Below are 11643 nucleotides of genomic sequence, written 5' to 3' on the forward strand. Positions count from 1 at the left end.
GGCGAGCCACACTCCGAGGAGCTGGCCGGTTCCACGACACCACCCGACGACGATGATGTGTTCGTGTGGTGATGGTGATGATGATGATGGTGATGGTGATGGTGGTGAGGATAATGGTAGGAGGTTAGAGTCTCCTGGCTGGATAAAACGATCCTTTGTCGTTTGCTTTGCAGGGAATTCGACGATGGCGAGGGCGAATCTCGGAGATCCGGCTCGCTGGTAGTCGCCGGCGACGAACAGCCGGACGACTCGCAGTCACCTCCCCTCTGATGAGGGTAACACTCCTCGATATCGACGGGGGTGGTAGGACCTTCTTCACCGACGGCTACCTCGCCACCGGGACCACCGGTCACCGACGAGGTCGTATCCTCTTCCTCCTCGTTGGCGCCTGCCACTGTACCCGTACCGCCCCCGCCCTCCGATAGCTTCGTTGGTGGTGACTTCCTCTTTGAGGACATCCTCAGTCTGCAACGAAAAACGAAAACACAAATGGTTAGCTCTTTGATCCTTCGCATCGATGTAATTTTGTAAAGAAGCCCCCCGAAGAAACGATCGAATCTAATTATCTGAATGTAAACTCCTGCTATGTGGAAAATCATAGCGAGAAGAATCAGTGAACTTCTGCTATATATAAACTCCAGTTACTTATAAATCGTTTATCTTCTAATGAATTTAGATAAATGGAATTCTATCGCAGTCAGGCGATCAATGCGCTTGTACGGCGATGTTCTCCGATGATAGGAATTCTGTGTCGGATTTAGCTCTGTGACACGATATAATAACAAGTTAATTGCTATATACATATATTATAACACATTGATATTCAATAACTCGAACAATCCAGTATCATAATTAAAAAAGTGATATATTTTTTAACCTAATCCGATGACGAGGAATTGTATATTCCTTACTCATTATTCGAGATGCTTCTGTGTCGCATAATTGCTACGTGTTATATATACGGAAAGGTATGAACGATATCGACACTTCATTTTTTGTCTCTTCTTCTATCACGTGGCACGATTAGTACTTTGTTTCCTCGTGTCACATATGATGTTGCATAACGTCTACAAAGTAGCAAGTGTGTCGCGCAATGATCGGAATTATCTCCGTCGGCGTTAAATGAGTACTCATGAATCTAATTATAATTCATAATGTAACGCGTTGACACGTGTCACGGTTAATGCTACTATGCCGTCGATAGACGATCGCGAGCCTATTCTTCATTGGTGATTCAATAGGAGAGGAGAAGAACACTGCCTTTGCGACTAAATTGCAAATCAATTGATCTTTGTCTTCACGCTTATAGCAACAATGTTGAAACTAGTAACAAAAAAATTACTCTGACGTCTTTCACATTACCAGTCACTGTTTCATATCCCTTAAAATAGCTAGCAAGACTGTCAATAAGTAATTTTCATAGTCATCAGAATATTACGCGGCATAAGAGGTTTTACTCAAAATTCTTTCTCTTCTTTCTAAATATTAATAAGAAACTTTGATCGTAGTAAGTCATTTAAGGAATATTAACTTAAATCTCCCTAACATTCCATCTCCAATTATCTATGCATCTTCCTCTGTCATTTCTCAAATCTAATTTAAAGATACGTGGTTACAATATTTATTTTTCGTATAAAAAGATTAGTCAAAAAATGTACAATTAATTCCATGAACGGAATATCAAACGGAACAAGATATCATTTTAAAAATAATTTTACAGAATCTCAAATTCTCATCCATCATTGCAAACTTTCGTTTCTTAGTCTCAACCACAATTTTAGGATCAATAATCCTTTCGTGTATTAATGAATAAATAATAAATAATAGTAAAATATTAACGAATAAACCAAGAAATATATATCATCGTTCCAAAAACAATTATACCAACATCTCGCACCCTATTACCAATCCATCCTTCTAACCCATCCTCTGAACTCAATTCAAGGACAGACAGATATACACCAACTTCAGGCAAGCAGTAGAAATCTCGAGATCGCCTCCTTACACCTATTCACCGAATACATCGTCTAAACTCTATCTGTCACTAATTTAGCAACGGACTCTAGTCCAGACTAGTCCACCAATTTCCGTCTCCAAATTACCAAATCTAAATCTAAATCTCGCGATCGATCGGACCCGGCCGAGAGTTCGTGATGCTTCGTAGAGAATTACATAATCGAACATAAGGCGCAATAATCGAGCGTGATTATTAAGCGTGGATTATTGTTGTGTACGCGTGTTGTAACACGGTCTATCCATCAATCGGCGCGCCTGCGGGCGGGGGAAATGGTCGGCAGATTATCTTCGGCTTCTGGTGAAGACGAGCGAAGGTTGCGAGGTCAACTCAACGATCCGGTACTTCTTTCAGCTCCAAAATCATCCGACGAACCGATATTCCGAAATCGGATGTTCTTCTATTGAAATCGATCATTCTTTTCGAGAAATTTGATCGAATCGACTGTTGCTTGATTTTGATTTCAGAACACGATAAATATTTTTAATATTTGCCGTCGATTATTCTTACTGTCACCCTTGATGTTTATATTTGACCGAATCGCGTTCTTTTCTTGACAAAACTATCTGTTTCCTTAGAAAAATGAGTCATTAGTATAAAGTTCAGGTTTTACGCCAATTAATCTTTAGTCTAAGGATAACAACTTTTATTTTTTCCATAATTAGAAAATTGTTCTTTTTATCTTCGAATCAGGCCTCATTTGACAGTAAAATTAGTTCTCCTCACTCTTATACTTAATTAGAAATAGGAAAATTGTTCTATTAGATTCTATTAGATTTAATTTCTTTCGGAATCTTTCTTTTTTCTTGTAGTAGAAGAAACGATATTCAATAAATACCGTGAACAATTAATTCAGAGGAAGAATTGAATCATTCACGGCAATCACCAGAAAGAGATTTTTTCGATTCCCATTGTTTTCCTGGTTATTATTCCTGGTAAACTGGAATGTTTGTGTTTCATAATATAAAGGAATAACGTACATTATATACGTTAGTTCCAGAAGGAATATTTCGTAGAACTATTTCTGTAAACGTCAGAATTTTTAGTGCGTATTACTTTAATCTAAAGATGAATCGAATTGAAATCAGATTCCATCGAAATACAATGATCGTGAGGTAATATACGTAACGTATATTTATTCTCTTCTTAGAAGGAAAATATTACACTTTAGTTCTAGGGTAATTAACAAATAGAATAGTTTCTGAGAGCAGAATTAATTTCACTTATGAAATAGACAAACCGATATCTATCGACTTATGAATCACATCGCTGTTTCCATCTTTCGTCCAGGGAAATAATATACAATTATCTGATTCTGAGAAGCAGTCACGGTTTAAATGTTACGAGCTTGTTCAATCCGGAAATGGGATGATACTTCAGATCGGATCAGTTTCTTAAGCTAAAAAAAAACTACAAATTAGATAATTATACAATTAATTGTGCTCCATCATTGTTTTTTACGAGGAAACAAAGTAGTTTTCCTGTTTTACAAACAGAAATATGTACCCACCTCGTGCAGACGAACAAAGCGTAAACGTTTATTAATTGAACGTTGTGGGTATCTCATGTTAGACCGATCTTCCAAGTAAAAATCATCAAATTGTCAAGTTTTGTCAATTATTGATAAATCCTCAAGTCGATAATTACCTACAGAACGATGTTTATAGAAGAAATCTTATTTCTCCAATTTCGGACAACCCCTGTACGATTCTATTTCTCTAGCGTTCTCCAATTTCTTCAACACGACGATAACGTTCTATCCATCGACATCTGGACGCGTCGATGAATTTCACATAACTTTCTTCCTCGTCATATGTGAGTAAGAGACTAGTTTTTTCGTTGCTGGTCGCGAGAAACGCGTAAGCTACACGTGCACGAATGCACGCGCGCGTCTCTTCGATGATTGGGTGCGGTGAACACGTGCTTCTTCGCGAGAAGCAGCATGTGGTACGCTCGTAGCTCGCCCGAAAAATCTGGATTTCAATAAAGCAGTATAGTTCTTCACCGATGAATCGACCATGCGTGAAAGAATTGTGGCTGGAGTAGCATGTTGTTAAAATAGAGGAATTTTATGAAAAAGTATCTTTCATATAAAACATCAATAAATATTGATAATACCCACAGTAGGATAATATAAACGTATAAAATAGGGATAATTATTTATGCTCTGAATTTTCACTTCAATTGCTTGATCCAAAAGTCAATAGTCTTGCGTGATGAATTTAGGATGAGCAGACTATGGTCAAAAGTCCATAGGGTGTCCTCGTTGATCCCGGACTCGAGATAATCGCGGTATAGATGCCGAATTTCTTCTCCGTTTGTATTCGTATACTTTTACGGCGTTTGACATAAGAAAGGAGCTATTTTCACGCAGATTATACGTTTTAACTGTTAGTGTTTAACATCTAAATATTCTCGGTACGAACCGAACGGCCATTCTTATTCGTCAGCGTGTACTGTCGAGAGCCAGATTTTTTAAAGTGAAGAATCGATTGCGTAAGCCGTAAGCAACCATATTCGTAGCTCGAGTGTCCTTCGTCTTAGCCTTTGCCTCTTCAGATAAGATACGTAGCAAAAGACGTAGTACTACGTCAGAGACATTGGCCGAAATTTAAAGACGCGTTATTACGTCCGGGACTTTCAACTTTTACGGAAGGAATGGTTGATCGACGTCATCTATTCGTGGGAAAAGCTTCGTCAATTAGCAAAAGTTCATTCATGGGTAAGTGTTAGAGTTCAATTTAATTGATCGTAATCGTAAAATATAACTGAATAAAAAATCTAACAATTTTATTTGATGACGAACGAAAAGTTATTAATCATCGAGTAGGAAATTACTTTATCGAGTCGAGTAATTACTTATCCTTAACAGTTTACGTACAAATTTTGTTCTCTTGAAACTAAAATTTCTAGAGAATAGGATCCGTATCTTTGAAGAAGAATAAAATGGAAAAAGAAAAAAGGCACGGAGTTTTGACACAGAAACTTTGCGTCTTTTGGTTAAAAGAGGCAACCAAGTTTTAGTCGGTTAATTAAAAGGAGAAACCGAGTAATTTGAACAGGCTTGTGTAAAGCTAAACTCTTTAACCCGCGGAACAGCTCAAAGTCCAGCAACGACGCTTTGAAAAAAGAAAAAAATTTCATTGCACTAAAAAGTGCGAGTAGGCTGTTCAATGTTTTAAATTGGATGCAACGTAAGATAGAAAGCGTAGCAAAATCAATGCTTCTATTTATATCGAGTCGGTCTTTGCCTGCACCAAAACTCTTTCAGCCGGAAGAGGATCTTATCGTCAATAAATTATCACTTTCATTAACTATCTAAACAATTTTATAAAACAAGATACACAGAAAATGTCTATTACAAATTTATAGAAGTCAAGGCGTATGAACTCGTTAGTAAGAATGCTTCGATTCAACGGCAAATACTCTAATCGCGTAGGTTATCTCGTTAAGAACAGGAAATGCTTTTATTTCGGACGTTTTGAAAGAAGGAAAATAGATACTTTACATGTTACAACGCAATTTCATCATCCACATGATAGAATTTCTATTATTCCAACCAACAGATGTGACTGTTTGGATAAGGGGAATATTTCTGACGTTCATTATATTTTTAGAAAAAATAACATAATTAAGAATTTGCGGACCTCAAAGCATTTTTAATTCGAAACAATTTTTCTATTCAGCTTTTTATCGAATTTTAAATTTCGGTAAAGAGATTCTTTCAGACAAATATTTTTCGCTATAAATGTTCAATAGTGGTCCTTGCTTCAAACGTCCTATCTAAAATTTCGAAACGTTGTTATTATCTTTTCCTCCCGTCTTTGTTTCTTTACATTCAATTTAAGCTATTTGGTCATTATTTCATAACAATTTTTGTAATATTACTCAAACGGCAAAAAACAAAGAAGATTTTTAATATTTTGACATGCCTTAGAGAATAAAAAGATACTAGACACGACATACTAATTAACAACGATAGCATTTCAAACCAAAAATTCGTCTAATTCAACATCGTTCCCTAAAGTCTAATAATTCTATAAAATCAAAACATCTTCAAATTTTTCTATTATAACACTAAAATATACAACGTATGCAGTTCTTTGTAATAAAAATTTCGTCGTACGATATATCAGCGTCTGTCGCGAGTCGACGCGGCAGGAAACCGGCTCGGTGGTGCGCGCTCGTGCAGACCGCGTGAAATCGCGAGATAAATTTCACGCGGAGACCGTGCTTCTATCATTGTCACGTTGCCGCGGCTCGTTTCTGCATTTCCATTGTCTAAACGTGACGGAGGGCGCGTTCTAGATTTCTCGCGGCACGTTTTCGTCGTATTACGCGCTCTTGCTCGTTCGCTTGTTCGCTCGCACGCCCGCCTAGCGTCCTTATAGAAGAGAAGTGTATTTCTGTCGCGGGGGACGGACAGAGCGAGAGGAGGAAGAGGTCTCGCGCGCCGCGTAATTACTCCGCGAAACGCAGATCTAAGCCTAGGCCGTCTAGGAGGCGGAACGAAAACACGAGGAAAAAATATTTTTAACCGCCAGATGCTGTCAAGGACCAAAATCGTGCGAGAAAATCGCGAAAAAGAGGAGGGCGTCCCGTCGCCAATGTATAATACATACAAATTTCTTCTTCTCGAAGAATCCCATTGTGTACGTTTGTATTTTCGCAAATGGTACACGCAAAGAGTTTTTCTAGTGAAATTCGAGGAGCAAGGAAATGGAGAATATTTTATGGGAACGACTAAACAATCGCAATTTGCAAGAATAATCGTAACATATCATTTGATTATCGAATGGACAAAACTGCGCGTGTTCTTTGCGTTACGAAAGCGAATAAACTTCGCTGCTTGTTCGTTCGATCGGCACGAAGAAATTAGTGAAGCACAATTTGAAGATCAGAGTTCGGGCTTTCGAACGTGCATAGCTCTTCCATAGAGCAAAGAGTTTGATAGTGGGCCGACATCGATAAACCGTGGACTCATCTGTTGCGAACGCGAGATAAATCAGCGGATCTCCCCTTTTCTGTTCGACAAGTGCCCTCTCCTCTCTCTCTCTCTCTCTCTCTCTCTCTCTTTTGCTAGCCGCCATGCAATCTTCATTCATTCAGATACCGATTCATTAACTTGCTGAAATGAGCAATTACACAAGTAATTTTTTTTCTGCTCCTTCTTCCACGCGTGGAGGTCGCTTCTCCCTTCCAGCGTGTCTCTCTGTAATTTTTTCCCTGTCAAACAGCTATCTCTCGATTCGCGATATTCCACCGATGGAAATGTCAGTAGCGTTCTATTTCGTTCCGGTCGTTCCAATGAAAGAGAAACTTGCACAAAAGCTGATAATAAACCTTCTTCTTCTCTCCTTTCCCTCTTCTTTTTCGTCTCTTTTTTCTTTCTCGAAATCGGTTTCTTAGAACGATTCTACTCCCTCGAGTTATTTCTTCCTTTTTTGTCGTTCCCTTTTTCGAACACCGCAATATATAAAATTCTTGGAAGCTCAGCAGTTATCTATGTAATCGACGGAACAACGAGCCCAGTTTCTCAATAGTCGAGTATAAAAAAAGTAAAAAAAGGAAAAAAAAGATAGCGGAGGGAAGTGAAGTAATTAATAGGAAAGAATCGGTTGCACGCGCGTTGTGTCGGAGAAATAACAGGGAGAAAAAGGAACGAGACGAAGATACAGTTGGAAATGAGACTGATCGCGTTATGGTTTAATCGCGTTATTACGACTATCGTGGCGAGTCATTATGAAATTGCTCTCGGTTCTAGATCGTATAGTAAATCGAGAATCGAGACGCAATTATCTTACGTTCTCGACGTACGAGCGAATACAATGCTCCTCGACTTATCAGGAAAGGTCGAACATCCCAGTTACATTTATTACATAGATAAATTATCATCGGAACCAATGTTATGGCTGCATTTAAAATTGTGCTTGCATATCATCGGCAGATGCGACCGTAATGCCTCATTATCGTTCGCTCTGGATCGAACATTGCTTCCTGTATTGGTCGAAATGGAACGAGGAAATGGTACGATTCGATCAGAGTGTTACTCTGATATTGTGCTAACGTTTTTCGAGATGAAAAACACCAGAGAGGGAGAGGGAAAGGGAGAGAGAGAAAAAAGGAAGGAGAGAGAGGAAAGAGAGGAACAGAGAGAGAGAGAGAGAGAGAGCTTGGTTTCTGTCTTTAACTATTTCCACTCCGAGTGCGACGACACGTGATTGTTATCGCCTCCCTCGTGATCCCTGCATTGTAGTTTCTATGTATTCAAAGATCGATGATGAAACGAGAAGAAGAGTGGGAAAATATGTTTTTTTCCAGAGATGGAAGTTGCAAAGTTATTCTCGAATCGCGGATACTTGGAATATTATATTTCGAGACGATGTTGTTTAATCGCAATTTAACGGTCGACGTAGTTGGATGGAATAAAGCAGGGATAGAAATAAAAAAAGTAAAAATTAACGATTTGATGAATTATTTTAGTTATTTCCATAATGGAAGCACGGTTGAGATTAGATTCCAATTTTGAATTTTGCGGTTTAATATTGTACGAAAAAAACAGAATTAGTCTGCTTTGTCTAGTATTTGGAGCGTAGTTGAAAAAAATTGAATCGCCATAGTGAAGAAATTAATTACAAACGAATCGTTAAAATAAAAATTGAAATAGAATTTTAAGAAGTGCAATTAAGAGTTCGATTTTATGTAAAAGGAGAATAAAGTCATCGATTCGTTAATGTATCGACCATCTGAGTTTCCGCCGTTTCAACGATTTTCCGAAAGACTACTTTCTACGATCAAAAGCTTTCCAAGTCGCTAGACATCTGTACAAGCGAAACTCAAAGCCTCGTAAACTCTGCTGAAGTGTCTTACTCCGAACAGCGAAGACTGTAATTAATAAAGTTGTTTCATCGATAAGTCAAACTCATTTCAGCCTAAGAAAACCACTTCGTACGCACGTATTTACGATTCAATCAAACATTTACAAACTAACTAATACCTCGATTACTACTCGACAGCCTCGATCCCAACGACATTTGTCACAAACTCGTGACTATCGCGAATGAAATGCCAATTCAGAAATTTAAAATTCACCTCTGAATATATTAAATTACTTTGCGGCCACACCTATCAGAAGTCGTGTGTTCTCACCGTCATAGGCCATAAAAACGCGTTTCTGTTCTGGAAAGATTAATATTCACATACAACTTGAAATACTTTATTCATTCAACGATCTCAACTTCGATGACACTTCACAAACTTCACTATCGAATACCAATCGAAATTCACCGTGTAAGAGTTTCTTCGAAGAATCGATTATTATAAAACAAAACGATTCACTAAATTTTCCACAAGGACGCGCCGTTCTTTCGATGACAAAAACGAATCGGAAACAATCGACGCGAAAATCGCGTTACACGATCGGTGATTCTCGATCCCCTCGGTAGTGTCGAGACCAATTAAAGGGCCTGCATAACCGGCAGTGAAATTTTTCGAACGCGCGTACCGCCAGCCAGAGCCGTAAGCCGACGCTTGACTTTCTATTAGTGGCACAATGGAAGTGTGGTTTTTTGGGGATGCAGCATCTGTTCGGGCTCAAGTAGCAGCACAGGGGTGGCGATGGTGTATTCCAGTTGGTGCAGAGGGGGCAGCGAGAAGAAAGATTCGAGCGTGGCTGCGTGACTCGAGTCGACTTCCGTCACTGTTCTTGCGATGCACACGAGACGTCCTCGGGGACACGGACGTCTAATAAGGGGCGCGGTCACTGACGTTTTCTTGAAAAGTGGACCTTCGGGGAACGGAAGTTCCCAAGCTGCTTCAGAGAAAATTGAGCGACACGGGAAAAAATTAAGGGATCGTACGAAATGAAATCGATACTTTGCGTGTGATTTACGATGTGCATGGATATACATATGATCAACAGATTATACGGAATCACTGGTTGTCTTTATATTTCAGAAAACAACGTGTAATGTGATTACTTCAGACAAGACACCAATTGCTATCGTCTATAGGTAATTTAAATGTTAATTAAAAAGTCAAATCTTGCAGAATGAAGCGTTCAATGAACATTGTTAATTACCGTGAACTCTGAAGAAAGCAGAACAAAAGTATGACGGTTTGATGATTCATTCATTATACTAAATCGTATTGCGAATTTTGCAATAGAAAATTAGCGATTATGAAATGATGTTGCTAGCGAATTAGTAAAGAAAAAGGGAACGGACCCTGTACACAATAGAATGTAACAAAGAATATATAAATGCGCGATTGTTCGACACGCCAAACTAATTTCCAGAATGGAAGCGGAGGTGCGCGATCGCGGTTTAAATTTTAAATTCATTATATTCCGGGGACCGATGGGAGCGGCTCTGGTACCCCGAGTGCTTTATAATTAAGTCAAGCAAGCACTGATTACGCGATATACGAGGAACGAAGGTATGCGCTATTGACTAATTTCGCGGTGTCGGAGTCCAAGGGCCTTCGAGGCGCGCGTACAATACCGATAAGAGATCATTAATTTACTTTCTCGTATTTCTCGTATTCTCTGTTCTCGTTATCTCAATTACTTCTTTTGCTTCCACGATGATTCGCGGGAAAGGCAGCAAAAGAAGCGGTAGAGAAATAATACGAACGAACACGACGTGAATCAACGTTTACACGTGCTTCGTTGAAAGAATGATGAATGATCAGGCGATGGAGAAATCTTCCGTCGTGAGAAAAGTTATTATTCATTGGGGGAATTGCGGAAAAGTTGAGACAGCCTTGTATCGGTAGCTACTACAAGTTTCATTTTTCTCACTTTCGGATTTTGTCGCCTTATCTTTGGCTTGTAAAGAAGATCGTGTGAGTGAGCGATGAAAAGCTGTTTGTGAAATACGATACAATGATCGAGTGTTCGGAAATTTTTAATATTGCGAATGATTAGAACTCTGGATAAATGCATCAAATTCAATAAAGGAGATTAACATATAAAATGATAAATCTACGAACTCTACGAAGAAACTACCAAAATATCAGAAATGTCTCGGTTTGTCTGATACGTGTGACCATTCCCGATCCTCGAGAGTCGATTGATTCTCCCCTCGATCACCATTCCCAATCGTTTTACCCATCTTAAACTGTTCGATATGTATTTAATAAGTGACATTGTACGTCACGACTACGCAAGGAACAAGGCGAAACACCCCTTAAATAAAACTCAACTAAAGGAAAATCAACCACAAAGACCCGCGTAAAGAAGGAAAAGAAAAACAAGCATGTTTCCTAACGGAAGGGTAGTGTTTTCGAACAGAAGTCAGGGGTTCTCAAGCTCGCTCTCCGAAGTCGAAGGAGCGGGGAAACCTTGGCAAGGAGAGAAAGCCATATCGTTAGTATTCTTTATAGGACCGCCGTGGGATATGCTCTACATAATGGAGTCCCAGCTAACGTCTCTTCTTTTGAAGCCGCGTCGGCCGATCTCTTGTTTATGTATGAGCGGGCGCGGACCATACCCGCGCACACCGAACCACGAACTACGCACACAAATACGGACGTCGTGAACAGCGTCGTCAGGCACGTCGTCGCGTCGCGACGCTATCATCGTCAGAGAGAGGCTAGCCAAGCCAGGCAACCTCGAGAAGCTGTCCCGA

General features: G+C 39.4%; 1 protein-coding gene across 3 annotated transcripts in view; it reads right to left on the reverse strand.

Annotated features, from left to right (window-relative positions):
- Positions 1-11643, reverse strand: part of LOC100741472 (transcription factor SOX-6) — a 337675-nt gene that overhangs the window by 48629 nt on the left and 277403 nt on the right. For all 3 annotated transcript variants that reach the window (XM_033321943.1, XM_012388245.3, XM_012388244.2), the window contains one exon: positions 4-465. In XM_033321943.1, the coding sequence (XP_033177834.1) occupies positions 4-465 (462 nt within the window). The remainder of the gene's footprint in view (positions 1-3; positions 466-11643) is intronic.

This window comes from Bombus impatiens, unplaced genomic scaffold, assembly GCF_000188095.3.
Source record: "Bombus impatiens unplaced genomic scaffold, BIMP_2.2 scf_0543, whole genome shotgun sequence".
NCBI lineage: Eukaryota > Metazoa > Arthropoda > Insecta > Hymenoptera > Apidae > Bombus > Bombus impatiens.